At 62.6% G+C, this 26,946-nt stretch overlaps 4 protein-coding genes across 5 annotated transcripts in view; 1 reads left to right on the forward strand and 3 right to left on the reverse strand.

Annotated features, from left to right (window-relative positions):
• SETD2 (SET domain containing 2, histone lysine methyltransferase) overlaps positions 1 to 4,388 on the forward strand; it is a 50,764-nt gene extending 46,376 nt beyond the window's left edge. Inside the window, 3 exon segments of the mRNA XM_039548326.1 lie at positions 1,924 to 2,004; positions 2,094 to 2,195; positions 3,968 to 4,388. Of these exon segments, the coding sequence (XP_039404260.1) occupies positions 1,924 to 2,004; positions 2,094 to 2,195; positions 3,968 to 4,129 (345 nt within the window). The 3' untranslated portion in view covers positions 4,130 to 4,388.
• A 1,036-nt stretch (positions 4,389 to 5,424) lies between these two features.
• Positions 5,425 to 9,456, reverse strand: LOC120409650 (basic proline-rich protein-like). 2 transcript variants are annotated; one of them, XM_039548331.1, is made up of 6 exons: positions 8,573 to 9,456; positions 7,560 to 7,644; positions 7,422 to 7,481; positions 6,559 to 6,733; positions 6,351 to 6,483; positions 5,425 to 5,741 (listed from the first exon to the last, which is right to left on the reverse strand). In XM_039548331.1, the coding sequence occupies exons 1-6, from the start codon at positions 9,437 to 9,439 to the stop codon at positions 5,448 to 5,450; spliced, it is 1,614 nt and encodes a 537-aa protein (XP_039404265.1). In that variant the 5' UTR covers positions 9,440 to 9,456; the 3' UTR covers positions 5,425 to 5,447. The 2 variants fall into 2 exon arrangements, with proteins under 2 accessions (XP_039404265.1, XP_039404264.1); XM_039548330.1 differs by having other exon boundaries at positions 7,422 to 7,644.
• Positions 9,441 to 15,443, reverse strand: LOC120409651 (D-threo-3-hydroxyaspartate dehydratase-like). Its single transcript, XM_039548352.1, has 8 exons — positions 15,334 to 15,443; positions 14,599 to 14,748; positions 13,247 to 13,527; positions 12,620 to 12,806; positions 11,204 to 11,325; positions 10,929 to 11,118; positions 10,753 to 10,858; positions 9,441 to 9,555 (listed from the first exon to the last, which is right to left on the reverse strand). Exons 1-8 carry the CDS (start codon positions 15,363 to 15,365, stop codon positions 9,466 to 9,468), a joined length of 1,158 nt encoding a protein of 385 aa, XP_039404286.1. The 5' UTR covers positions 15,366 to 15,443; the 3' UTR covers positions 9,441 to 9,465.
• Positions 15,444 to 16,306: 863 nt separating this feature from the next.
• Positions 16,307 to 26,946, reverse strand: part of NBEAL2 (neurobeachin like 2) — a 28,211-nt gene continuing 17,571 nt past the window's right edge. Inside the window, 35 exon segments of the mRNA XM_039548354.1 lie at positions 16,307 to 16,765; positions 17,287 to 17,422; positions 17,590 to 17,738; positions 17,811 to 17,972; positions 18,057 to 18,173; positions 18,253 to 18,347; positions 18,669 to 18,841; positions 18,921 to 19,030; positions 19,149 to 19,238; positions 19,325 to 19,441; positions 19,523 to 19,620; positions 19,698 to 19,815; positions 19,903 to 20,012; positions 20,097 to 20,227; positions 20,311 to 20,451; positions 20,535 to 20,659; positions 20,740 to 20,835; positions 21,495 to 21,531; positions 21,533 to 21,681; positions 21,683 to 21,801; positions 21,804 to 21,833; positions 21,929 to 22,086; positions 22,171 to 22,291; positions 22,434 to 22,558; positions 22,637 to 22,794; positions 23,569 to 23,718; positions 23,807 to 24,112; positions 24,182 to 24,319; positions 25,118 to 25,277; positions 25,350 to 25,528; positions 25,601 to 25,710; positions 25,713 to 25,769; positions 25,772 to 26,258; positions 26,534 to 26,619; positions 26,777 to 26,936. Of these exon segments, the coding sequence (XP_039404288.1) occupies positions 16,661 to 16,765; positions 17,287 to 17,422; positions 17,590 to 17,738; positions 17,811 to 17,972; positions 18,057 to 18,173; positions 18,253 to 18,347; positions 18,669 to 18,841; positions 18,921 to 19,030; positions 19,149 to 19,238; positions 19,325 to 19,441; positions 19,523 to 19,620; positions 19,698 to 19,815; positions 19,903 to 20,012; positions 20,097 to 20,227; positions 20,311 to 20,451; positions 20,535 to 20,659; positions 20,740 to 20,835; positions 21,495 to 21,531; positions 21,533 to 21,681; positions 21,683 to 21,801; positions 21,804 to 21,833; positions 21,929 to 22,086; positions 22,171 to 22,291; positions 22,434 to 22,558; positions 22,637 to 22,794; positions 23,569 to 23,718; positions 23,807 to 24,112; positions 24,182 to 24,319; positions 25,118 to 25,277; positions 25,350 to 25,528; positions 25,601 to 25,710; positions 25,713 to 25,769; positions 25,772 to 26,258; positions 26,534 to 26,619; positions 26,777 to 26,936 (4,803 nt within the window). The 3' untranslated portion in view covers positions 16,307 to 16,660.

Consider the following 26,946-nt stretch of genomic DNA (forward strand, 5'->3'; position numbering starts at 1 on the left):
CAAAGGGTTTGGGAAGGGTTTGGCAATGATGAGGGGTTTGGGAAGAATGAAGGGTTTGGGAATGATGAGGGGTTTGGGAATGACAAAGGGTTTGGGAAGGGTTTGGGAAGAACAAAGGGTTTGGGAAGGGTTTGGGAATGGTTTGGGAATGACAAAAGTTTGGGAAGAACGAAGGGTTTGGGAATGATGAGGGGTTTGGGAAGGGTTTGGGAATGATGAGGGGTTTGGGAATGACGAGGGGTTTGGGAAGGGTTTGGGAATGATGAGGGTTTGCCCATGGAGCACTGCAGGCGTTGGTGCCGGAGCCATCCGGAGCCATCTGCTCCCCATTCCCGGCCTTTTGAAGTGGCAGCCGAGCCTGGGGCCGGAGCAGGAGCTTTGATGTCCCTGCTCCGGCCAAGCCTCGGCCATAAAACCTCCCTGGCGCGGCTGATTTACGCCCTGTCCCTCTGCTCCCACGGCTCTGCAGCTCTGCCCTCCAGCCTCCAGGCACGTTTTTAGGGATTGAAAGGGATGGGATGGCTCCTGCTTTTTTCAGTGTTCAACACTTGAAAAAAAGTGGGATTTTTTTAATTAAAAGAAATATTGGGACATCATCAAAGAGCAGAAGGAGAAGGGAAACCTCCCCCGGCTTTCCAAACCTTTAACGAATCCTTTTGCTCTTCCCGTCCTTACAATCCAAGTCGGGATGAGCTGGATCCCAGACCTCTCCCAGAAAATGGTGCTGGTTGCAGGGATTGCCGCTTTTCCCTCCCCTAGGCTCCAAGGAGATGGCAGAGCTTGGGATGGGAGCGTGTGGGAGGTGGGTGTGGGTCCAGCAGGAAGGGATGTGCTCCGGGATGCAGCCAGAGCGGATTCCACTCCGCTAGTGAATCAGGGATCAGTACTCAGGGAAGCAGCCAGAAATTCCTAGAAAATTCCCTTCATCTTGACTGTAGCTAAAGTTAGTCCGTGTGAACGCTTGTGGGGGGCCCCAGCCCTCCCAGGGAATTCCTGAAGGAAAATCCACCACCACAGGCCTTGCTCCCGCTGTGGACCAGCCTGGCTGCCCCAGGACCTGCTCCTGCTCTTTTTCCAGCTTTTTTTCCAAAGCAAACAAGAGCAAGGAGTGGTCCCTGTGCCTCCCAGCCCAGGAGTGTGACCGGGGTGTGCTGGGAATTGTGCCAGGATTGGGCTGGGAAGTGTGTTGGGACCAGGCTGGGGAATGCCAGGAGCCAGGCTGGGAAATGCTGGGCCTGGACTGGGATTAGACTGGGAATTGTGCCTGGATTGGGGCGAGGAGCGTGCCAGCGTCGGGATGGGGAGCTCACTGGGATTGGGCTGGGAAATGCCTGCTTTGGGGTGTGGAGCGTTCCGGGACTGGGCTGGGAAGCCCAGCAGGAATGAGCTGGGAAGTGTGCCTGGATCGGGCTGGGAAGTTCACTGGGATGAACTGGGAAGCTCACCTGGACTGCCAGGATTGAACTGGGGAGTGCACCGGGACTGGGCCGGGAAGTTTGGTGGGATCAGGGTGGGAAGAGCAGCAGGACTGGGTGGGAAAGCTCATGGGACCGGGCTGGGAAATGCCGGGTTTGGGGTTGGGAGTGTGCTGGAATTTGTCTGGGAAGTGCACCTGGATCAGTGCTGGCCTTGGGCTGGGAAGTTCTCTGGGACAGAGCTGGGAAAGGTGTTGGGAATGGGTTGGGGCGTGCACTGGGATTGGGCCTGGAAGCTCAGCAGCACTGGGCTGGGAAGCCCATCGGGATCAGGCTGGGAAGACTGGATTGGACTGGGGAGTGTGCTGGCATGGGGCTGGGAAGCTCCCTGGGAATGGGCTGGAAGCTCCCTGGGAATGGGCTGGAAGCGTGTGCTGCCCGCCTGGCTGTGGGACTGTCCCCAAGGGGGAACAGGGAAGCGTTGCCATCCCGGTGTTCCCTTCTCCAGTCTTCCAAGAAGCCCAAGACAGCAGAAGCCGACACGTCCAGCGAGCTGGCCAAGAAGAGCAAGGAGGTGTTCAGGAAAGAGGTGAGTGATCCCTGTGCCAGCCCAGGGATGGGGTGGGATGGGGTGGGATGCTGGGAGCGGGGAGCCGGATCCAGCGCTGTGTCCCGCAGATGTCCCAGTTCATCGTGCAGTGCCTGAATCCCTACCGGAAACCCGACTGCAAGGTGGGCCGGATCACCACCACCGAGGACTTCAAGCACCTGGCACGCAAGGTGGGAATGGGGGAATGGAGGAGTGGGGGCTGCAGGGACACGGGGATGTGGGAATGTGGGGACATGGAGGGTACGGGGACATGGGAACACGGGGACACAGGGATATGGGAATGCGGGAACTTGGGGACATGGAGGGTACGGGAACATGGGAACAGGGACACAGGGATATGGGAATGCGGGAACGTGGGGACATGGAGGGTACGGGAACATGGGAACAGGGACACAGGGATATGGGAATGCGGGAACGTGGGGACATGGAGGGTACGGTGATGTGGGGGCAGTGGGACATGGGGACACGGGAACACGGGGATGCTGAAACATGAGGGCATGGGGACACAGGGACATGGGGGTTTGGGAATTGGGGACATGAGGACATGGAAATGTGGAGACATGGGGACACAGGGACATGGGGACACAGGGACATGGGGGCTACAGGGACAGGGGGCATGGGGATATGGGGACACGGGGTACAGGGATATGGGATGTGGGGTATGGGGACACAAGACTGGCCCCAGGAAGGGGGATCGTGTCATTCCAAGTGCTTCCAGCTGCCTCGAGGAAGAGGGAAGGGGAGGAGAAATGGTGGGGGGATAACAGGGAAGAGTGGGGAATAACGGGAGATATTTGGGGAGTAACAGTAAAACAGTGTGGGGAATAATGTGGGATGTCTGGGGGATTTTCAGGTGATACTTGGAGAGGAATAGCAAAATGGTTTGGGGAATATTTGGGGAATAATAGTAAATAATTGTGGAATAATGGAGAAATTATAGGGAGGAATAATAGGAAATATTTAGGGAATATTTGGGGAATGCTATCAAATATTTAAGGAATATTTGGGGGATAATAGCAAATTCATTGGGGAAATAATAGGAAATGCTTGAGGGTAACAGGGAACATTAAGAATATTTGGGGGAATAATGGGGAATATTTGAAGAATGGGGAAATAACAGGAAAATATCTTAGGGAGTATTTGGGAAATGAAAGCAAATATTGGGGGGAACAATTTCAAATGTTAGGGAATATTTGGGAAATAACAGCAAATTGATTGGGGGAATAATAGGAAATATTAGTAGAGTATTTGGGAAGTAATAGAAAAAGAGTTTAGGGAATCATAGGCAATATTTGGGGAATGGCTGGGGAATGTTTAGGGAGTAATGGGAAAATAGCTTGGGAATGTTGGGAAAATAATACATATTGAAGGAACACTACCAAATATTTAGGGAATATTTGAGAAATATTTGGGGAATAACAGGAAAGATTTGGGCAATAATAGGAGAGAAGCTCAGGGAATATTGGGAAATAATCGAATAATTGGGGAATACCAGGAAAATAGCTTGGGGAAAGTTTGGAAAATAATGGCAGATATTGGGGGAACACCAAATATTTGGGGAATATTTGGGGGATATTTGGGGAATATTTGAGGGGTATTTGGGGGATATTTGAGGGATATTTGGGGGATATTTGAGGAATATTTCAGGGATATTTGGGGAATATTTGAGGGGTATTTGGGGAAATTTGGGGAATATTTGGGGGATATTTGGGGGATATTTGAGGGATATTTGGGGAAATTTGAGGAATATTTGGGGGATATTTGAGGAATATTTGAGGAGTAATACGACAGTAGCTCAGGGAACATTTGGAAATCAGCAGAAATATTTGGGAAGTAGCAGCACAGTGGCTTGGGGAGTGCCCAGGCCTCGGCTCGCTGGGAATTCCGGGCCTGACTCCGGCATTCCCGCGGCATTCCCGCGGCATTCCCGGCCTCTCCGCAGCTGACCCACGGAGTGATGAACAAGGAGCTCAAGTACTGCAAGAACCCCGAGGACCTGGAGTGCAACGAGAACGTCAAACACAAAACCAAGGAATACATCAAGAAGTACATGCAGAAATTCGGGATCCTCTACAAGCCCAAAGAGGACACGGAGCTGGAATAGCCCCTGGAATGACCCCCCGGCCCTCGGGAGCCCCGAGTCCCACCGGGATTCGCCCTTCCGAGCCACCAACCTGTGAATTGATGATGATGATGATGATAAATTTTTGTTTTTTTAAGGAAAACAAACTCCGTTCCCGCCGCCGCGGACGAGCCGGGCTTTCCCAAGCCTGCTTTTCCCGATCCAGGCTTTGCTGAGCCCGGCTCTCCTCCCAAGCTCTGTATTATATTTTAACGTATATGTGAATATATTGATAATAATTTGCTTTTTTCCCGTTGCTTTCAGCCCCAAACGTGCCGATCCCACGGGAACGTTTGGCAGGAGACTTTGGGGGTTATTCCCAAGGTTTTTTTTGTTTTTTTGGGTTTTTTTTTTGGGGTTGTTTCCTTGGTTTTCCTTTTGGTTCCGCGAGGTTTTCCTCCCGTTTTCCCTGTAAATACTGCGGATTTCTGGCCATGTTGATAAGATTGATTTTACTGCTTCGAGCATTTTACTTTATCCAATTTTTACGGAACTTTTTATGTAAAAAAAAAAAAGGAGCAAAAAAAGAGAAAAAAATAAAAAATCAAAAGAAAAACAAAACAAAACAACCAAAAGACCCCGAACCCCAAAACCGATGCCGGGCGGGGCCACAGAGGGGACGTGGCTTGGGATGTCCCCTCTCCCTTGGGGACCTCCTGTCACCCTCAGCATTCCCGGGAATCCAGACCCCTGGGAAGGGGAAGGGAGGTTTGGGGCGACACGGGAGCATTTTGGGGTTAAAAATGGCTCTTTCTGTGCCCGGTGCCACCTGCCTTGGGCACTTTGGGGTGTCTCCTCCTCCTCCTGGGGCCACCCACGCCTGGAGTCTGTCTGGGACACCCCGGGACACATCCCAGTGACAAACGTGGGGACACACAGGGATGGCCAGAATCCCAGGGACACACGGACACCTGAGGGGACAGCTCCTGGGGACACACGGACACCTGGGGACACCCACTCCGGACACCCGAGGGGACACATCCCAGGGATGCAGGGACACCCAAGGACACATCGTGGGGACACTTGGGGTGCATCCCAGGGACACACAGACACCCGAGGACACAAATCCTGGTGACACACGGACACCTGAGGGGACTCGTGGACAGCTGGGGACACTTGGGACACCTGAGGGGACACATTCCATGGACACCTGGGGACACTCGGGATGCCCAGGGGACACATCCTGGGGACAAACAGGCACCTGGTGACACTGGGGACACCCGAGGGGACACACCCCGGGAACACGCACGGACACACGGACACCCAAGGACACAAACCCTGGTGGCACCCAGTGACACGTTTAATACCCCCACCAAAGGTCCCTGTCCCGCCCCCCAGAATCCCTAAAAAAGTACAAAACCCACGTAAAAAACCCCAGGAATCCATCGGGAAGCGGGAACCCCCCCGGGAGCAGCCACCGGCGCGGCCCCGGTGTCCCGGGGGGGTCACACGGCGGAGGTGATGTCCCCCGGGGCCGCCCCGGGGCCGCGCCGCTCGCTGCCGGGTGTCCCCAGCTCCAGGAGCCGCTCCAGCTCTCCCGGCTCTTCCTGGCGCCGCGGGGACCCCGGGAGCGGGGAGGGACCCTCCGGGGGGGCTGCGGGGAGGGACGGGATCAGCATCCCGGAATTCCACACCGGGACAGAGGGACCGAGGGAGGGATGGGGGCGATTCCCGAGCCCCACCGGGAGGAGTAGGGGACCCCCGACCCCATCCAGGTGCTCCCTAATCCCATTTGGGGGCTTCCCAACCCCATCCAGGTGCTCCCTGATCCCATCCTATCCCATCCACCCCAAAATTCTCAGGTGCCCCCAAACCCTCACCCTCCCCAGGGCTGGGTGTCCCCAAACCCTCGGATGTCCCCAAACCCGCGGATGTCCCCAATTCCCCCCAGGGCTGGGTGTCCCCAAACCCTCGGATGTCCCCAAACCCGCGGATGTCCCCAACCCCCCCAGGGCTGCGTGTCCCCAAACCCGCGGATGTCCCCAAACCCGCGGATGTCCCCAAACCCGCGGATGTCCCCAAATCCCCCCGGGGCTGGGTGTCCCCAAACCCTCGGATGTCCCCAAATCCCCCCGGGGCTGGGTGTCCCCAAACCCTCGGATGTCCCCAGACCCCCCCAGGCCTGGGTGTCCCCAAACCCTCGGATGTCCCCAGACCCCCCAGGCCTGGGTGTCCCCACCCCCCCCGATCCCGGGGCGCTCACGGGGGGGCTCCAGGCCGGGGCTGTCCGGGCAGACGCCGCTGTCCCCCGCAGCTTCTCCCCGTCCGCCGCCACCCCCGCGTCCCCCGCGTCCCTCGCCTTGTCCAGCTGCCGCTTCTTCCTGCAGGTGTCCCAGCTGGGGGGACACGGGGGGGGGGTCACCGGGGGTCCCCAAATCCCCGCGTGTCCCCCCCCGGGACCCCCCACTCACCACTTGAAGGCCACGTAGGCCACGAGCCCCACGACGAGCGCGGCCAGGAGGGCGCAGTACAGGGGGATGATGTCCCCGGGGGGCGGCTCGGGGGGGGCTCCCGACACCGGCGGGGTCACTCGGGGGTCCCCCGACACCGGCGGGGTCCCCTCAGGGAGCGGCGCCGTGGCCTCGTCTGTGGGATCCCCAAAAAAGGGGAAGGGAATGCGGACGTTCCCGGCCGTGCCTCAGTTTCCCCTTGGAGAGGGGAGGGGGGCGGGGCAGGGGGTGTGACCCTCGGTTTTGGGGACACCTCCCGCCGTCACCTCCCCCGAGGGACACGGGGGGAAACTGCGGCACAAGGAGGGGGAATGAGGGGAAAAAAGGGGGAAACTGAGGCACAGAAGGGGGAATGGGGTAAAACGAGGGAAACTGAGATAAAAAAGGGGAAACTGAGGCACAAGGGGGGGTGAGATAAACAAGGGAAAGTGAGGCGTGAGGGGAAACCGAGGGAGAAAAAGAGGGAATGAGGGGAAAAAAGGGGGAAACTGAGGCAGGACAAGAGGAACTTACGGAACGATGTGGGGAAAATGAAGCAGGACAGGGGAAACTGAGGCACAAACGGGGAAACTGAGGCACCACAAGGGAAACTTGAGCCATAATATAGGGAAATTAAGGAACGACGAGGTTTGGAAAGTAAGGAACGAGAGGAAACCGGGGCAGGACATGGAGAGACTGAGGAGCAACGTGGGGAAACTGAGGCACAAAAGGGAAACTGAGGCACACCAAGGGAAAACCGAGGCACAAAAGGGAAACTGAGGCACAAAAGGGGGCCCGCGGCCCAGCCCCCTCAGTCCCCCCGCCGGGGTCCCGGTGCCACTCACGGGTGCACGGCGGGCAGGGCGGGCACGGCTCCTCCGGCTCCTCCTCCGCGGGGCTCCGCGCTGCGGGTTTGGGGCATTTTGGGGTTTTGGGGTTGTTTTTGGGTGTCTCTGGGTGCGGGGTGTTTTTGGGGTACTCACTGCGGGCGCAGGGCGGGCAGCGGCTGTCGCAGGGCTCGGGGACACCGGGGGGACACGGGGGGCACCCCCCGCCCCGCCCCGGCACCTGCGGGCACAGGGGGGAGGGGCTGCCTCAGTTTCCCCTTAATTCGCTCCAGGGCCCCGCGAATTCCCGCTGGGATCCCCCCAAAAGCATGGAAAAGGGGGATTAGAGAGGGAAAAGAGTGGGAGGAGGGATTGAGGAGCAGCAAAAATAAATAATGATGAGAAAGGGAAATAAATAGAAGTGGGGAATCAAACGGAAAGAGTAAAAAGGAAAGGGAATAAATAGTAAATAAAAAAGAGATAAAAGGCATTGAAACGGACGGGAATGAAAATAAACGAAGTGAAGGGAAAGCAAAGGAAAGGATGAAGTAAATTAAAATGAAAGGAAGGAAAATGACTTGAAATAAAGGAAAGTAAAGTAAAATAAAGGAAAATAAAGGAAAATAAGTAAAATAGGATAAGAGGAAATAAAGGAATGAAGATGCGATAGAATTAAAAAGGAAAATAAAAAAATAAAATTCAAAAAAGAAAGAAATAAAAGAGGAAAACAAAAATAAGAGAAGAGAAAATGTACTAAAAAGGGACGATAAAAAATTTTTAAAAAGGAAAAGAAAAAGAAAATAACCGACGGAAATAAAAGAGAATAAAGAGGAAAAAAATGGAGGAAAACGGAATAAAATGAAAGAAAAGGAACTGAACCGAAATGGCCCAAACTGAACCGAATCAAACCCCAAAAACTTCAACAAAAGCCACGGAGCGAAGTGACCCGGAGCGCCCCGGGGGCAGCGGGAGACCCGGCCCGTCCCATCCCGGCCCGGCCCGTTCCCAGTCCCGCTCCCGGTCCCGGTCCCATCCCGGCCCGGCCCTTTCCCAGTCCCGCTCCCGGTCCCGGTCCCATCCCGGCCCGGCCCGTTCCCAGTCCCGCTCCCGGTCCCGGTCCCATCCCGGCCCGGCCCGTTCCCAGTCCCGCTCCCGGTCCCGTCCCGCACCGGGCTCAGCAGCAGCAGCAGCAGCGGCACCGGGAGCGGCCGCATCGCCGGCACCGGCCCGGGACCCCCGCACCGGGCCGGGCCGAACCGAGCCGAGCGGGGCCGAGCCGCTCCGAACCGCTTCGGCTCCGCCCGGTTCGATCCCGTCCGGCACCGCTCGGCTTCGGTTCGGCTCCGTTCGGCTCCGCTGGGTCCCGGTTCGGTCCCGCTGGGTCCGGTTCGGTCCCGTCGGGTCCCGCTCGGCTCCGTTCGGCTCCGCTGGGTCTCGTTTCGGCCCCGCTCGGCCCCGCTCGGCTCCGTTCGGCCCCGCCGGGTCCCGGTTCGGCCGCGCTCGGCTCCTCTCGGCCGCCCCGTCGCGCCTGGGCCGGGCCGGGCTGGGCGTGGCTCCCCCGGGCAGGGCCGGGCGGGGCGCGCTCTCATTGGCTGCGCGCGACTGGGGGCGTGGCCAGGAATGGAGCTCCGCCCCTCGCAGCTCTTTGGGTGCCGGGTTCGAATCCCGCCCGGGGCGCTCCCACCGGGACGGGCCCAACTTGGAGCGGACTGGTGCGAACTGGGATCGAGGGCACCGAAGAGGCGGTGCCACCCCCTCCGCCTCCCCACGGCCCTTCCCCGAGGGAATAACTGCCTGGAAGCAGGAGAAACAGCTTTATTGAGCCCCGGTGTGGGTGCAGCACCTGGGGTGGGCGCAGGGCGTGGGAGCGAGTGCGGGGTCTTGGAGTGGGCGCGGGACCCGGACAGGGCCACGGGACCCCAGCGGGGGTGCACAGGCTCGGAGTGGGCTCGGAGGGGCGAGGGTGCGGGGTCTCCTGGGTGCAAGATCTCGCTGTGGGTGCGGGGTCTCGGTGCAGGGTCTGGGTGCGGGTGCATCCCCCCGAATCTCCTCTCTCTCCCCTCTACCAGCCGCGCACGGGGCGCCAGAGCTCCACCACCTTCCCGGCAGCGTGCACGAAGTACACGGGGTGCATGGCAGCCGTGGCACAGGCCTGCGACAGAGGGACACCGAGCCGTGGCACAGGGCTGAGAGAGGGACACTGAGCCGTGGCACAGGGCTGTGACAGAGGGGACACTGAGCCGTGGCACAGGGCTGAGAGAGGGACACCGAGCCGTGGCACAGGACTGTGACACAGGGACACCGAGCCGTGGCACAGGGCTGAGAGAGGGACACTGAGCCGTGGCACAGGGCTGTGACAGAGGGGACACCGAGCCGTGGCACAGGGCTGAGAGAGGGACACTGAGCCGTGGCACAGGGCTGTGACACAGGGACACCGAGCCGTGGCACAGGGCTGTGACACAGGGACACCGAGCCGTGGCACAGGGCTGTGACAGAGGGGACACCGAGCCGTGGCACAGGGCTGTGACAGAGGGGACACCGAGCCGTGGCACAGGGCTGTGACACAAGGGACACCGAGCCGTGGCACAGGGCTGTGACACAGGGACACCGAGCCGTGGCACAGGGCTGAGAGAGGGACACCGAGCCGTGGCACAGGGCTGTGACACAGGGACACCGAGCCGTGGCACAGGGCTGTGACACAAGGGACACCGAGCCGTGGCACAGGGCTGTGACAGAGGGACACCGAGCCGTGGCACAGGGCTGTGACAGAGGGGACACCGAGCCGTGGCACAGGGCTGTGACAGAGGGACACCGAGCCGTGGCACAGGGCTGTGACACAAGGGACACCGAGCCGTGGCACAGGGCTGTGACACAGGGACACCGAGCTGTGGCACAGGGCTGTGACACGGGGGACACCAAGCCGTGGCACAGGGCTGTGACACAAGGGACACCGAGCCGTGGCACAGGGCTGTGACAGAGGGACACCGAGCCGTGGCACAGGGCTGTGACACAAGGGACACCGAGCCGTGGCACAGGGCTGTGACAGAGGGGACACCGAGCCGTGGCACAGGCCTGCGACAGAGGGACACCGAGCCGTGGCACAGGGCTGTGACACAGGGACACCGAGCCGTGGCACAGGGCTGTGACAGAGGGGACACCGAGCCGTGGCACAGGGCTGTGACACAGGGACACCGAGCCGTGGCACAGGGCTGTGACACGGGGGACACCGAGCCGTGGCACAGGGCTGTGACAAAGGGGACACCGAGCTGTGGCACAGGGCTGTGACACAGGGACACCGAGCCGTGGGCACAGGGCTGCCACACAAGGGACACGCGGGGCTGACACTCACATGGTACGGGATGAGCGCCAAGGTGCTTCCCACCGGGAACTGCTCGAAATCCAGCTCGCCATCCACAGCCTCCACCTGCCCGTGCTCCTGGGTGAGCCCCACCAGCCTGCGGGGACACGGGGCACACGCGTCACCCCCGTCCCCCCCGCTCCCGCCACCCTCCCCGGCGCTGTCACCTGAGCCGGGGGTGGCCCTCGATGGCCGCACAGCCCGGGGGTCCCCGGTCGCGGCCGTGCAGGCTCAGGGCGGCCCAGCCGCAGTCCACGAGCAGCTGCCCGCGGTGGGGGTAGTGGCCGATGACCCTGGTGAGGACACGGATGGCCACCTCCTCCGGCCGGCACGAGCCCAGCTGGGTCTGCTGCAGGTCTGCGGGGGACACGGGCTCAGCCTGGGGGGGTCCCACCCATCCTCGGGGGGTCCCACCCGGCCGGGGAGAGCCCGTCCCGCTCACCGTAGAAGAGGTAATTGCCCGGGTGCACCTCGGTGAGCTGCGACATCTCCGGCACCGGGTGGCTGCAGGACGGGGTGGAGCCGATGGTGGCCTGGGGACACGGGATGCCCGCCTGCCGCAGCCTGGGGACACACGGGGAGCACCCTCGGGGTGATCGGGGCGGGGGACGTCACCCCCAGGTGACCAGAGGTGGGTCTGTCACCCCTGGGCACCCCCGGGAACAACACCAGAGGTGGGTGCTGCACCTTTGGGTGCCCCAGATGTGCCAGGGAGCCCCCCCCACACACTCAAGGGAGCCATCCAGTTGTGGTGGAGCCTCTCTCGGTGTGCCAGGGAGAACTCAAGGTGTGCTGGGGACACATCCAGATGTGCCCAGGAGCCAGCCAGATGTGCCAGGGAGCCCCCTCAAAGGCTCAGGGCCGGTGTGGGTCCCTCCAGATCCCCCCAGATGTGGCAGAGCGCTCTCCAGATGTGCCCAAGCATCCCCAGATGTGCCCGAGATCCACCCATATGAGCTGGAGATCCCCCCCAGATGTGTTGAACCGCGCCCAGATGTTCCAGAGACACCCCCCCCCCCCAAATTGTGTCAGAGCACCCCATTTATGCCTGGGCCCCCCTCCCAGATGTCCCAGAGCACCCCCCAGATGTGCTTGGGACCCCTCCCAGATGTTTCAGGACGCCCAGATGTGCTCGGAACCAGCCCCCAGATGCGCCTGGGAGCCCCCGAATTTTGGGGCGGGGATCTGGGATTTCCCCGGTGCCACCACGCGCTGGGCTGGGCCGGACACCCCCAGGACGTGTCCCCAGGTGGGCACATCCCTGTCCCTGGCGGGGTGGGGGGGTGGAGGTCCCTCCCCCTTTTCCCAGCAGGAGCCATCCGGCCGCAATTCCCTGCAGGATGCGAGCCCCCGCCGGGATGAAAGGGTGGCGGGGAGGAGGGAGGGGACCCTGCCCCGGGTCACAACTCGCCACCGCCGCCACATCAAAGGCGAGCGGCGCCGCCGCCGCCCCCCGGCGCCCCCCGGGGGGGCTTTGAGGGCCCCTTTATGGGGGCGATTCACATTTACAGCCGACAGCCGCACTTCGGGATGTGCGGACAGCGGCCGCCTTGACCCTTCCTGTCCCCACGTCCCCGGGGTGCCCACACCCTCGGAATCCGCACATCCCCGGAATCCCCACATCCCCGGAATCCGCACATCCCCGGAGTCCCCACATCCCCGGAATCCGCACATCCCCGGAATCCCCACATCCCCGGAATCCCCACATCCCCGGAATCCGCACATCCCCGGAATCCCCACACCCTCGGAATCCGCACATCCCCGGAATCCCCACATCCCCGGAATCCGCACATCCCCGGAATCCCCACATCCCCGGAATCCCCACATCCCCGCGGCCCCGCGCACCCCGGGCACTCACGCGGTGACGAATTCCAGCACGGCGGCGGTGGTGGCCCTGGCGATGGCCTGGATGGCCGCGATGTCGCGACAGCCGTAGGTGTTCCCGCAGTGGGCGTAGACCCCCACCAGTGTCACCAGCTCCGGGGACCCCTCGGCGATGGCGCGCGCCAGGGCCAGGGCCTCGGGATCCGTGGGACGAATCCCGGCTGCCCGAGGGGATCACGAGCGTGGGAGGGGGGTTTGGGATCCCCCGCGTTGGGGGAGGGGAGGGGGATGGGTGAGGGGACACGGGGACGCCATGGAGCATCCTGGCGGTGGGAATGGGGCTGGGGAGGGAAGGGAAGGGGGTTAAAGGTCCCCCTTTGCAGGCGTGGCCGGGAAAAATGGCTTTGGGGTGGCTTGGATTCTCCATCCTGCTTGGGATGGTGGATCTGGGGGCTTGGAGGGACACGGGACACCATTCCCCAAGGAACATCCCTGAAGAATGACTTTCGGGGGCACTTCAATGCCCCATCCTGGTTGGGATTCTGGATCCGGAGGGGCACACAGAGCATCCCACCCCACGGCCCATCCTGGGTGAAACCCCCTCGGGACAGGACACGCTGCGCCCTGCCTGCACCCCGGCTGGGATTTGGGGGTCACCTACCCCGGCCATTCCCGCAGTCCAGCTTGAGCCAGACGAGCCAGCGCTTCCCGCCGGGAAGGGGGTTCTGGAGCAGCATTTCCAGCCCCTGGGGGCTGTCCAGGAGCAGCTGGAATGCCTGGAGGCGCTGGGCCAGCGCCGAGCACTCGGCCAGGCGCCAGGCGGGCACCGGGAACGCGTACAGGATGTCATCGAAGCCCCCGGCCGCGAAGAACCGCGCCTCGGCCAGCGTGGACACCACGATGCCCCGGCGGGTCCCGCCCGTGGCCAGCTCCGCCCCTTCCCTGGGAATCAGGGACTCAGGGATGAGGAGGAGGAGGAGGATGAGGAGGATGAGGAGGATGAGGGGCGATGTGGGAATGTGCTGGGGGGGAGGTGGGGGATGCTGAGGGGGTGCTGGGAGGGGTTCCGGGAAGGTGCTGGGTGCTAAGGGAGAGTTGGGGGGTACTGGGAGGATGGGGGGGATACTGGGGGATACTGGGGGATACTGGGGGGAAGGTGGGGCTGGTGAGGAAGTGCTGGGAGGGATCCCGGGAAGATGCTGGAGGGATCCTGGGGGAGAAGCTGGGTGCAAGGGAGTGGATGGAGGATGCCGAGAGGATGGTGGGGGGATACTGGGGGATACTGGGAGGAAGGTGGGGACGATGAGGGGGAGGGTGAGGAGGAGCTGGAAGGGATCCTGGGAAGGTGCTGGAGGGACGTTGGGTGCTAAGGGAGAGCTGGGGGTACTGGGAGGACAGGGGGGGGATACTGGGGGGAAGGTTGGGGGATACTGGGAGGATGAGGGGGTGCTGGGAGGGAAACTGGGAAAATGCTGGAGGGATCCTGGGGGAGAACTTGGGTGCTAAGGGAGAAGATGGGGGATACTGGGAGGATGGTGGGGGGATACTGGGAAGGATGGGGAGATACTGGGGGGAAGGTGGAGGTGATGGAAGGGATCCTGGGAAGGTGCTGGGTGCTAAGGGAGAGGATGGGGGGTACTGGGAGGATTCTGTGGGAATAATGGAGGGATACTGGGGAGGGAGGTGGGGGATGCTGGGGGGGGATATGGGGAATGCTGGGAGGGAGACTGGGAGGATGCTTGAGAAACTGGGGAATGCTGGGGAGGAAGCTGGGGGATGCTGGGGGGATGACGCAGAGGGGCCGATGGGGAGGGTGGGGGATGCTGCAGAAGGATTTTGGGGTGAGGATGGGGGAGGTGCCGGGGGAAAGCTGGGGGAAGGTTGAGGGGTGCTGAGGTGACGCTGAGAGGGATGCAGGGAAGAGGTTGGAGGGATGAGGGGTGATTCTGGGGGGACACCGGGTGGCTACTGGGGATACTGGGGGATACTGGGGGGTTCTGGGGTCACACTCACAGGGTTTTGTGTGTTTTGACGTGGGGGCGCAGGCGCAGCCCCAGGGCCCGGCAGCGTTCCCGCATCCGCTCCGCGTTCCCGCGCAGCGTGGCCTGGTCCAGGGTCAGCGCCGGGGTGGGCAACTGCTCCAGGGGGGCTCCCAGCCACGAGCTGGGAATGTGGGGAGGGGGCGGGAGAGGGGGGAACCTGCTGGGAAACCCCCCTGCACCCTCAAAAACCCCCTGTGCCCACCTCACATCCACCCAACAGCACCCTACAGCACCCTACAGCACCCTAAAGCACCCTACAGCACCCTACACCCACCCTACACCCCCCCAGGAGGGGGTTGGGGGCTCCTGGGGGGCTGAGCTCCCCCAGGGACCCGGCACTGGGGGGGTTTCGGTGCTGGGGCAGCCCCGGGGTGTCCCCCCCTCCTTGGGCACAATCCAAGGGTTCCTTGGAGTCAGGCGGATGCTGGGATTGGGATATGGGAGAGTGGGAAACTGAGCAGTGGGACACCTGGGGCGCCGAGGATGGGGACACTGGAAGCAGGGACTGGGATCTATGGAACAGGGACACTTCTGACTGGGAAAGCTGGGACTGGCAAAGCTGGGACTGGGAAAGCTGGGACGGGGCCACCTGGCCCGGGGACAGGGACACCAGTCCAAGCTCCAGTGGGACGGGAACAGCCTCCAGCAGCGTGGCCTCGTGTCCCCGCCACCCCCGGTGTCACCTGTCCGTGCGTCCCCTCCCCACCTGTCCGTGCGTCCGTCCGTGGCTCCGTCCATGGCTCCGGCCGGCGCCGCGGCTGCTCCGGGCTCGCCGCGGTGGCTCCGGTGGCCCCGCGGGTGCCCTGTGCCCCACGTGACGCCGTGGCACGGCCGCCAGAGCGGGGACAAGGGTCACTGCCAGCCGAGGGGCCTCGCCGGGGTGGCAGGGCCAGCGCAGGACACGCTCCGGCGCCGCGGCCAGGACGCGCTGCCAGCTCCGGGGACAGCGCGCTCCGGGACACGGAGGGGACGCCGAGAGCGGGATGGGGGCTGCCGAGACCCCCCGTGCTCGTGACACGGGACAGGGGCTGCTGGGGACCCACTGGCCCCGCCTGCGACATGGGGGGGACACAGCTGCTGCTGCTGAGACCCCCTAAACTCGTGACACACGTGGGGAGAGCTGCTGAGACCCCCTAAACTCGTGACACACGTGGGGAGAGCTGCTGAGACCCCCCAAACTCGTGACACACACGGGGAGTGATGCTGAGACCCCCCAAACTCGTGACACACACGGGGAGAGCTGCTGAGACCCCCCAAACTCGTGACACACGTGGGGAGAGCTGCTGAGACCCCCCAAACTCGTGACAGGTGGGTACAGGGCTGCTGAGAACTCCCACACTCATGACACGAGTGTGTCTGCAGCTACTGAGACCCCCCAAACTCGTGGCACGTGGCCAACAGGGCTGCTGAGACCTGCCACACTCGTGACACGCCGCTACAGGGCCACCGACAGCCCCACCCTCGTCACCCCTGAGCTCTGGGCTGCCGAGAACCCCCGCACTCGTGACACGAGTGTCCCCACGCTCCCCTGCCCGGGACCCCCCCCGCAGGACACCCGAGTGGGGGGACACCGGGGGACACACACAGGAGGGGCTGTGTCCCCGTCTCGGGGCAGCCACGGGCCTCACACGTTGATTTCCCACAGATATATTATTATTATTATATTATTAATTAATTATTATTATTATTAATAGCAACTCTTTTTCTGTAAAAGCTCTAAAAACGGATAGAAATAAAAAATACGGGGGGGGACGGGGGGCACCCACACGCTGCCGGCTCCTGGCCAGCGGGCGCGGCGGGGGGGCTGTGCCACCCCCCTTCCCAGCGAGGGGCCCCCGCCTCCTTCCGCCCCCATCCCGCCGTGGGAACGGGGGACGCGGCTCCCGAAAATCCGGGGGGGGGGCTGGACATCCCAGCGGGGCTGGATAAGGCCACGGATGTCGGGCGGGACGAGGCTCTGCGGGCCCCCCTCGGCGCCCGGGGTGCCCCTGTCCGTGTGGGGGGCACGGGGGGCGTGGGGGGTGGGTGCCAGCCTAGGCCCTGCCCTCGGAGGGGTTGTATTCCGTCTCTCCGGCCGACACCTGGGAGATGCGCCGCGTGGAACGCCACAGCCGCCGGTGGAACTGGCCCGGCCGCACCTGGGGACAGCCCCAAATCCTTTATCCATCCCTTCTCCCACCCCCTCCTCCATCCTCCTTATCCCCATCCCACTCCAAGATCCTCATCCCCTTCTCCATCCCCATCCCATTCCAGTTCCTCATCCCCTTCTCCATCCCAATCTTCCTTCCATTTTCTCATCCCATTCTTCCTCCTTGTTCCTTCCCAGACACTCATCTGCTCCTCCATCCCACCCTCTTCTCCTTCCTCATTTCCATCCTTATCTTCTTCCAGATCCTCATCCCTTTTCTCCATCCCAATCCCCTTCCCAAAACCCTTGATCCAACCCCATCTTCATCCCCTTCTCTATCCCCATCTCCTTTCAGACCCTCGCCACCTTCTCCATCTCCACCCCCATCCCTATCCCACATCCCCTTCCCCACCCCAGTGCCCTCACCTCTGGAGAGGACACACCGCTGTCCCCACCCTGGCGATGTCCCCACCCAGGGGACACCGAGCCACGTCCCCGCTCCCACCCTGACCCAGCTGGGGTCCCGCTCACCTCCGCGGGCTGCCCGGCGCCCACCACGATGAGTTTTCCATCCTCCAGCCCCACCAGGATGTGGCTCTTCTCCTTGGTGACGGACACGCTGTGCACGGGCACCCGCATGGGCACGGGGGGCACGGCCGCCCTGAGGCTGGGGACACGAGCCATGGCATGGGACACCATGGCACAGGACACCATGGCACGGGACATGAGCCATGGCACGGCACACCATGGCACGGGACACGAGCCATGGCACACCATGGCACGGCACACCCTGAGGGCGCAATGGGGACAGGACAGGGCGTGGCCAGCGCTCACCTCTGGAGCTCGCGGATCTCCAGGCCGCACTCCGAGGTCCCCAGCACCACGAAGTCCTCGGTCAGGCACATGGCTGTCACCTCCCGGTCCAGCGGGACGGAGGACAGGAGCTTCCCGTTCACCGAGTACAGGTGCAGCGCAAACCTGTCCTGCAAGGAGCACAGGGGGAGCGTCGTGGTGGTGGTGGTGGCCGGGGGGGACACGGGGCCACCTGGACGTACCTTGGAGCAGGAGCGTTGTCCCACGGCGGTTTGGGCCACCACCTGCCCCTCGGGCCCCACGGCCAGGTGGGCCAGCATGGCAGGGGGACAACTCTCGCCGGGCGGCCGCAGGGAGCGGATGAAGAGACCCCGGCGCACGGTGTGGGTGATGATGGTGCCGTCCTGGGGGAGGAGGGAGGGGACACAGGGTGACGATGGTGGTGGCACTGCCCATCCCACGCCCACCCCACGGCCCCACCAGCTCACCTTGGAGCCGGACACGGCCATGTCCAGCTCGGTGCTGATGGCACCACACGTCACCTCGGCGTCGTGGCCGTACAGCACCTGGACAGGTTTGGGAGCCAAGCCGCTGGAAAAGCCACCCTGGTGTTGGGGACATGGGGACATCAGTGACCTGCTGGCAGTGCCCACGGCGAGCTCCCCCTGCTCCTCGAGCCCTTACCTGCTGTAGGACCTGCCACACCATGCAGGTGGTGTCCCGCGAGCCGGAAATGAGGTAGATGCCGCAGAGGTCGAGCGACAGGCAGGTGACAACATCTGTGACACCCAGAGGGACACCATGAGGTGCCGGTCCCCTCCCACCAAGCTCGGGCACCCTCCGACCTCCACGGGCTGGCAGCGTGATGTGCTTTAGAATGTGGAACTGCTGCCGACCCCACTCCAAGGTGTGTTCTGGGGTGTGGATGCTGCTGCTCCTCACCCCACTCCAGCTCTGAGGTGGAACCTGGAGCGTCCCCAGGAGACGGAGGCACTGGGAGCTGCCCCTCACCTGTCACCTGCCTCTCCCCACAGCTCTACAACCCCATCAGGGCATCATCAGACCATCATCATCATCATCATCCTGGGAGGAGGACGTACCTATGTGCCGGGTGATGTGCCCCACGACCTTGCCCTTGGCCAGCGAGGTGACACGGAGGCTGTTGTCCCAATGTCCCCCGCTGAAGAGCAGCTTCCCGTCGGGGGACACGGCCAGCGTGCGCGAGCTGAGGTCGGCCCCGGGGGCGAAGGGGCCCTGCAGGAAGCGCTGGGTCCTGGCGGGACGTGGGATGATGGTGGATTGGTGGCACCTCCAGGGACCATCCCTGGGGACCCTGTGCCCCAGTGACTCACTTGGCATTGGTGACAGTGGGGTCTTTGGTGAAGCTGAAGTAGTTGGAGATGTTCTTGTCGTAGGGCAACCAGTTATGGGTCCCCAACAAGCCGTTGGCACTCACGGTGACCTGGGCAGAGAGGCGAGGGGAGGTGACACCGCTCCCACTGCCGGGGTCCTCCCTGGTTTGGTCCTGGACCCCCTTGGAGCAGCAAAACGGCCCCGTGCCTCAGTTTCCCCACACTCACCAGGATGTCGGGGGATCCCTGAGTGATGAAGGAATGCGCCTGGTTCTTGGGGACCACAGCCTGCACCAAGGCCACCCCATCGCTGATGCCCTGTGGGGACACAGCAGCTGCTGGGCACCCTCCTGGCCACCCCACCCCTCCCAGTCCTGCCCACGGCCCCCCGGGGGTGTCCTCACCTCCACAAAGAAGGACTTGAGCTGGTCCAGGTTCTCGAAGACGTTGGGCGAGCGGGTGTCGAGGCGGGCCAGCCTGTGGGCAGCGCTCTCTGCCGACAGCCGGGCGGGGTGGGGCTCCTGGGGGGGCAGGGGACCCATCAGAAAGGGGGGGACGACCCCCCAAAAGGGGCTGGTTTTGGGGGTGGGGGTCTGAGCTACCTTGAGCAGCTGGCAGGGCGTCTGCCCGAAGTTGCTGATGATGCCCTCCAGAGCCTTGCGCTGCGTCTCGTCGGCGATGGCGTCCAGGTCCACGGCCCCTGGGCACGGGGATGGTCACGGTCACGGGGGGACACAGCCCTGGCAGGTGTCCCCCTCCCTTCGCCCCACAGCTCACCCTCGTAGGTGCAGTAGTAGAAGACGTTGAGGGCCTCCACGGCGGCCGGGCCGCGCTGTTTGTACCCGAAGATGAGGTCGATCCACTCGTGGAGGTGGGCGGAGACGTATTCCGACTCCTGTCCCAGGATGGGGCGTCAGCGCGGGGTGGGAACGGCCCCTGTGCCCCCGGAGCGCCCGCAGGGGAAGGGGCTGCCCCATCTCACCAGGGCTTTGCGGTGCTGCTGGATGAAGTCCTCGCGGGAGCGCGCCCACCGCGGCAGCACCACGTCCCCGACCTTCTCGTTGGAGAGCTGGAGGCAGCCCAGGTCAAAGCCTGCGGGCAGGATGGGAAGGATGCAGGAATGAAGGACACAGACCCCCCCCTGCTCCCCACGGTGGTGACAATGGTGTCCCTTACCGTTCTGGTTCTCCAGGAACTCCGGGAAGTAGAAGAACTCCGGGATGAGCTCCTTGACATCCACCGGGTTCTCCATGCGGGCTTGCCACGCCGCCGGCACCGAGTGGAACTGCCGGTCCGAGCAGTCAAACCTGGGGGGGGCACAGGACACCTGGCTGGAGCCTGGCCGTCCCCACGATGTCCCCTCTGCAGGAGCCACCCGCCGGGTGCCCACCTGCCGCTCTGCAGCTGGATGTGGAGCGTGGTGAAGGGCTCGGTGCGGATCAGGTAATGCATGACCCCGGCGGCGTTGGAGTAGTGAGTGCCATAGTGGAACTTGTCCACCGTGCCCGTGGGGTCCTCGAAGCTCTCGTACCTGTGGGCCAGGCGGGATGGGGTCCGCCAGGAGCCAGCCAGGTGCTCCCCGCGTCCCCCGCCCTTCGTTTGTGGGGTACTCACTTCTCCTTGACGTCGCGGGCGTGCCGCTCATTGGCCACCCCGATGGGCTTGGACAGGTCCCGGAACACGGCTGGGTTGGTGAGGTCCAGGGTCTCCGAGACGTAATCCCGCAGGATCCAGGGGAACTGGGTGGGGGCGGGAGGCGGGTGAGGTGGGGGGGGGTCACGGGGTCCCCGTGGGGACAGTGGGGGACACAGGGGCTCACCACGGGGTACTGGGACAGGTCGTTGTAGGTGCGCCCCGCGATGGTGTTCAGCTGCATGAGGTACTCGAAGTTGGAGATCTCCCGCAGGACCCATTTCTGGAGCGAAGGGAGAGGGAGGAGATGGGCTTGGGGTGGGGAGGAGACAGGGCAGACACCCCCCACCACATGGCAGTGCCCATCCCAGGGCCATCACTGGTCCCAGAGCAGCTCTGGTCCTACAGCTGTTCCCAGTCCCATGGCCATATCCATCCCGTGGCCATCCCCGGTTCCACAGTTGTCCCCAGTCCCGTGGCCATCACTGGTCCCACAGTTGTCCCTAGAGCTGTGGCCATGTCCATCCCATGGCCATCCCTGGTTCTACAATCACCTCTGGTCCAATGGCCATCCCTATCCCATAGCCACCCCCTGTTCCATGGCCATCCCACGCCTCATGGCTGTCCTTAATCTCATGATTGTCCTCACCCCACAGCCATCCCCAGCCCATGGGCACTCCCGGATCCAGAGCCATCCCTGATCCCCTGGCCATCTCCAGCCCATGGTCCCATGGGCACTCCCGGATCCAGAGCCATCCCTGATCCCCTGGCCATCTCCAGCCCATGGTCCCATGGGCACTCCTGGATCCAGAGCCATCCCTGATCCCCTGGCCATCTCCAGCCCATGGGCCCGTGGGCATCCCCATCCCACGCTGTGACCCTCCCCTTTTCCATCTGAGAAAGGGACACATGGAACAGGCACGGGCGTGGTGGGGCCGGTACCTGTGTGAGCCCTGAGGCTTTGAGCAGCTCCTGGGGGGCGGCTGCCGAAATAGGTCTGGTTGGGGGGCCGCAGGCCAAGGATGCTGGAATACACCTTGTTCCTCACCTGGCGGGGACAGGAGGATGTGGAGCAGCCGGAGCTCGGGCAGAGCCCTGGCCTGGGAGGGCTCTGGGAGGGGATGAGGGGGCCATGAGGAGGTCCACACCTTCTTTCTGAAGTTGAGGAAGTAGTTGGCCTGGTCGATGAAGAAGAGCTCGAGGGCGGAGCGGCGCAGGTTGTAGCGGCGCAGGTGGACCTCGCGCAGGTGGACAAGGGGCGCTTGAAGTCGTAGCCGATCCCTGCCGAGGCCCCCCCAGGTGTCACCATCTCGCCATTCCTGAGGCAGGGATGGGGCGGGGGTTCCTCACCCCCCTCAAGGAGCACCCGCTGTTACCTCCCTCCGTCTCCTCCTTCTCGCTGCTGCCGTCGTAGAAATAAACGTGCTGGGTTGTCACCTCCAGGCGCCCGGGGACCACGGCCACCGTCGTGATGAGCTCGCAGTCCTCCGACACCACCAGCTTCTCCCGCTGGTTCTGCTCCTTGGGCTCAGCCCTGGGTGGCACAGCGGGGTGAGGACATCCTGGTGACACCCCAGTCCGGGTGAGCCAGCGCGGTGGCAGGGGTGGGGACACTCACTGGTTGTCCAGCACGGGGAGGTCCTCTTCGGCCAGCTGGTCATCCTCCAGCTCGCTCACCTTGGCCTCCTTGGCCATGGCGAGCGGGAGGGACTCAGCGGGGTTCTGGAGGTGGTCAGCTCCTGAAATGAGGATGGGGTCAGCAGGACCCCAGAGCTCCCCCAGAACCTGGGAACAAGTCCTGCAAAGGGCCCCAATTTAACCCTGTCCGTGACATCTCCCGGCCCAACCCCACCGGTGACATCCCCAGTGCCACCGCCTCACCCAGGTTGTCCCGCAGGGCGCTGGCCTCCAAGTGTTGGTCGAAATTGAGGTTGGGCACCAGCTTCAGCCTCATCCGGGAGTAGGTCTCGGCGCTCGACAGCTTCCAGCGGACCTCGGGTGGGTTCCTGGGGGACAGCCGGGCGTGAGGCACCCCGGGACCTCTGGCTGTGCCACCCATCCCTGGGGACGAGGTGGGGACTCACCGGTCGGCCCAGGCGGAGCGGGGCGAGGTGAGCAGGCGGCACAGGGACCGCCACTGCTTGAGCACGGTGCCGTGGTGGTTGTTGGCCTGCTTGAGGACGTTGGCGTGCCGGGCGTTCTCCGCCTTGCAGCGCTTCGCCGCCGGCTCCAGCACCAGCTCCTGCCGAGGGGGCACCAGAGTGAAGTGACAGCAGGGCTGGGGCTTGGGGACATCCGCAGGGCGACGTCCTCAGGGCAAGGAGAACATCCCCAGGATGATGTGGTTGGGATGAGGAGCACATCCTTGGGATGATATCCCCAGGATGAGGAGCACATCCCAGGGATAATGCGCCTGGAATGAGGAGCACATCCCCAGGACAGTGTTCCCAGGATGACATCCCTGGGATGAAGAGCACATCCCCAGGATTAATGTCCCCAAGGTGAGGAGCATGTCCCCGGGACAAGGAGCATGTCCCTAGGATGACATCCCCAGGATAAGGAGCACATTCCCTGGATGACATCCTTGGGGTGAGGAACATGTCCTCAGGCTGAGGAGAACCCAGAGTGACATCCTTGGGGTGAGGAACATTCCCCAGGATAAGGAGCACATTCCCTGGATGACATCCTTGGGGTGAGGAACATGTCCCCAGGATAAAGAGCACATCCCTGGATGATACCCCGGGGGTGAGGAACATGTCCCCAGGATAAAGAGCACATTCCCTGGATGATACCCCGGGGGTGAGGAACATGTCCCCAGGATAAAGAGCACATCCCTGGATGATACCCCGGGGGTGAGGAACATGTCCCCAGGCTGATACCCCAGGGGCGAGGAACACGTCCCCAGGACGAGGAGCACCCAGACTGATGTGCAGAGACACACCAGGGGTGAGGAGCGTGTCCCAGGCTGAGGAGCACACCCCAGGGTGACATGCCAGGGGTGAGGAGCAGGCAGTACCTGGAACAACTTGTGGCTGGCCGCCTTCTCCTGCTCCCGGCGCTGGGAGCTGCTCATCATGGCATCGTAACAGGCGTTCCAGAAACTGGACATGAGGTCATGGCTCCTGGCGAACGTGTCCATCTCAAACTGGGCCATGGTGGGCTGCACCTGGATGAGCAGAGAGGCATTTCCAGGGCTTGGTACCCACCGCCCATCATCCAGGTATTCCCCCCGGGAGTCATCCCACGGCACCCACGTGCTTCTCGATGAAGCCCCTCCACTCCGGGGTGGTGCAGAAGAGCTGGAAGTCCTCGTAGAAGGTGGGGCTGCCGTTGGTGGGGGGCAGCGAGGGCAGGAACTGCTGCAGCTGCAGGGTCTCGTAGCACTGATCCATGAGCGTCCGGATGATGGGCACCAGCCAGGAGAAGGCCTCTGACCTGGAATGCAGGGAGCGCCGCAGGGGCGTCTCCAGCTTCCCCAGGAGGTAACAGGCCTCGTCCCTCCGCGGGGCCGACGTGGTCTGCAGGAGGCTGTGCAGCTTCACGTAGGCCAGCGAGTGCAGCTGCGGGACAGGGGACGTCAGGCGGGGCCAGCGCGGGGCCAGCGCGGGGCCCGGGGAGGGGTGACCCACCTGGGGGTCCTGCAGCAGGATGTACCCGACGAGCACCCGCAGCCCCGTCTGCGCCATCTCCTTGAGGTCCGAGGTGCCGCTGGCCAGGTGGTGCCACACGCCCAGCTTGTCCAGCAGGCTGCTGACCCCCTCGTAGATCTGGGGGGACACCGTGAGACCCCACCCAGGCAGGAATCCCAGCCCTGCCCAGCCACCGGCTCCGTCCCCGTCACCCAGCCCTCCTCGGATTAGGGTTTGGGTTTAGGATTGGGGTAGAACCCAAAACTAGTCTGGGCTTGGCATGAGGTTGGGGCTCAGGAATTATGGTCAGGGTCAGGATTAGGGCTGGGGTGTAGGATTGGAGGTAGGGTTGAGCTTTAGGACAAAGGTGTAGCGGGTTTAGGATTAGGATGTAGGAAGTACAGTGATGTTACAGGCTGTGAGTTAGGGTTTAGGTTTACACTAAGAGTTAGGGTTAAGATTAGGATTAATGGTTGGGCTTTATGACAAAGATGTGGAGTTAAGGTTTAGGATCTTGATTTAGGAGGTACAGTTTAAATTCAGAGTTTATGAGTTAATTTTAGGGTTTAGGCTCAGGGCGTCGAGTATAAAGGGTTGCTTTTATGGCAATGGTTTAAGGTTAATGTTAAAGTTTAGGACTAGGGGCTAGGATTAAGGTTTAAGGGTTAGGATTGGGATTTGATTTAAGATTATTAATAAGGCAGAGATCATTTCCTAAAATTAGGATTAGTCTTTGATTTAAATCTAGGATTAAGGCCGAGCTTATTTCCCAAGGTTAGGATTAGGCTTTGATTTCAGTTTAGGAATAAATCTGAGCTTATTTCCCAAGGTTATGTTCAAGCTCTGCAGGTAGGGCTGGGTTTAGGGCCAGGGCTGACATCAGGGATCAGCAGAGCTGGGGTTTGGGATCAGGAGTCCCCGCTCATTCCCATCCACCTTCTCGCTCCACAGGGCCTGGTTGTTGTGTCCCTCGGAGAACAGGAAATCCTGGAGCAGCCGCAGCAGCTTGAGGGCGTTGTGGGTGAGCCCGGGCAGCGCGGCTGGGCCCGACTCCTTCAGGTCGGTCAGCGCCGACTCCAGCATCATCTCCAGCAGGCTGCGGGACAGCAGCGGCTCCGGAGGGTGCCCTTCCCTCGGGATCCAGCCCCGGGACGCGGGCGGGCCTCACCTGCGCTTGATCTCGTCCGGGGGCCGCACCAGCTCGCAGGCCGTGCCCAGCTTGGTGAGCACGGAGAAGACCTGGCCGCGCTCCCTCCAGGCCGCGTCGTCCCAGCCCTCGACCCCGCGCCACGTCACCGAGAAGATGATGTTGGTCAGGAGGTTGCACAGCTCCTCCTCGGGGGTTTGCTGCCAATGGAGGGCGAGGTGAGAGGTGCCCCGAGTGCCCTGGCGTGGTGGGGACGAGGGTTTGGGGCTCACCTGGGGGTTGCTGGTGTTGGAGACGTTGTCGCTGGGCAGCACGTCCTGGTAGCTGCTCTCATCCAGGATGTTGGACAGGCTGGAGCTCTTGCGCGCTCGCATTCCCGGAAGGGCTTGAAGCTCTCCAGGGGCGAGGGGGTGCCGGGGCCGCTGGCCGGGGTCTGGGTGCCGCTCTCGGCCGTGGCCATGGAAGCTGGTGCTGGCCAGGTCCAGCCCCAGGTCGAAGGAGAGGTGGAGAGGGGGACAGCGGGTGGTAGACGCCATCGAAGGGGGGGCCGTCCCCGGGGTTGGAGGACGAGCGGCTGGCCCGGTCCGAGAGTCGAAGGACTTGAAGTTGTAGTTGTGGAAGGACTTGGTGCGGCCCGCTCGGGGAGATGGAGTGGTCGGAGAAGCCCTCGGAGAGCTCCTGGTCCGAGGCCTCGTATCCCAGCGGGAGGAAGACATCGAGCTCCTGGAGCTCGGCGGGCGAAGGGCTCATCCCGTCCTTGCTGGAGGGCTCGGAGAGGCGCAGCAGCTCCGGGCAGCCCGCGGTGCTCAGGCTGTGCTGGCGGCACTCGTAGGACTCCTTCACATAGAGCTTGGTGAGCGTGTCCTGCCAGCCAGCCAACCTGGCCAGCTGCTTCACCAGGTCCTGCTGCGCGTAGATCAGGTGGAAGAGCTGCAGGAGGAGAAGGAGAAGGAGGAAGGAGGAAGGAGGAAGGAGGAAGGACGCTGCTGCCCCAGCTCCCGATGGATGGACCCATCCCAGGAGCAGGAGCACCCCAGATCCTCCAAAACCATCATGGGGTGCTGGGGCTCCACCATTTCCATGCTGGCAGATCCATGTCACCACCATCCCCATGGCCACCACTTTTGGGCGTGGCTGGGTGTCCAAGGAGCTCAGCCCTGGGGTGACACCTCCGTCGCTTCCCGCTGTGCCCCGGCCCCGCTCACCTTGCGGCAGATGTCGAGCCGGATGCTCAGCTCAGCCTGGTGGGACAGGTACACCACGGCCACCAGGTCCTTGTAGCTGGGAGGGTCTGCGGACAAGGAGAGACAGCACAGTGGTGGGACACTTCCTGCTGTCCCTAAAAGCCACCAAAGACCCAGCCCAGCTGAGCCTCGTGGGAAGCCACCAGTGACGACCCCATAGCACGTGGCTGGGATGGGTGGCCTGGGGTCTTTGGCACACGGTACCTGCCCCCAGGACCTGCTCCGAGAGGCAGCGGAAGAGCAGCATGGAGCCGGGAATGTCACTGAGGTGGGAGATGAGCCCGTGGTACCCGATGTCCTTCAGCTTCAGGCGGCTCTTGCTGCGCTCGGGGACCTTCTCGTACTTCAGCATCTTGTAGAGGACCTGGTGGGAT

This window comes from Corvus cornix, chromosome 2, assembly GCF_000738735.6.
Source record: "Corvus cornix cornix isolate S_Up_H32 chromosome 2, ASM73873v5, whole genome shotgun sequence".
In the NCBI taxonomy this organism is placed as follows: Eukaryota; Metazoa; Chordata; class Aves; order Passeriformes; family Corvidae; genus Corvus; species Corvus cornix.

What these genes read in the sequence shown, in the direction of transcription:
- LOC120409650 (XM_039548330.1), bottom strand. Translation starts at nt 9,439, where the DNA reads ATGCACCCGCACCCAGACCCTGCACCGAGACCCCGCACCCACAGCGAG. An exon ending in TGCTGCTGCTGCTGAGCCCG is followed by an intron (nt 7,645 to 8,572) that starts GTGCGGGACGGG and finishes CTGTGCCCGCAG; the next exon opens with GTGCCGGGGCGGGGCGGGGG. An exon ending in CCCCGGCCTGGAGCCCCCCC is followed by an intron (nt 5,742 to 6,350) that starts GTGAGCGCCCCG and finishes CCCTCCCCGCAG; the next exon opens with CCCCCCCGGAGGGTCCCTCC.
- LOC120409651 (XM_039548352.1), bottom strand. Translation starts at nt 15,365, where the DNA reads ATGGACGGAGCCACGGACGGACGCACGGACAG. An exon ending in GTGCTGGAATTCGTCACCGC is followed by an intron (nt 11,326 to 12,619) that starts GTGAGTGCCCGG and finishes GTGTGTCCCCAG; the next exon opens with GCTGCGGCAGGCGGGCATCC. An exon ending in GGGCAATTACCTCTTCTACG is followed by an intron (nt 11,119 to 11,203) that starts GTGAGCGGGACG and finishes TGTCCCCCGCAG; the next exon opens with ACCTGCAGCAGACCCAGCTG.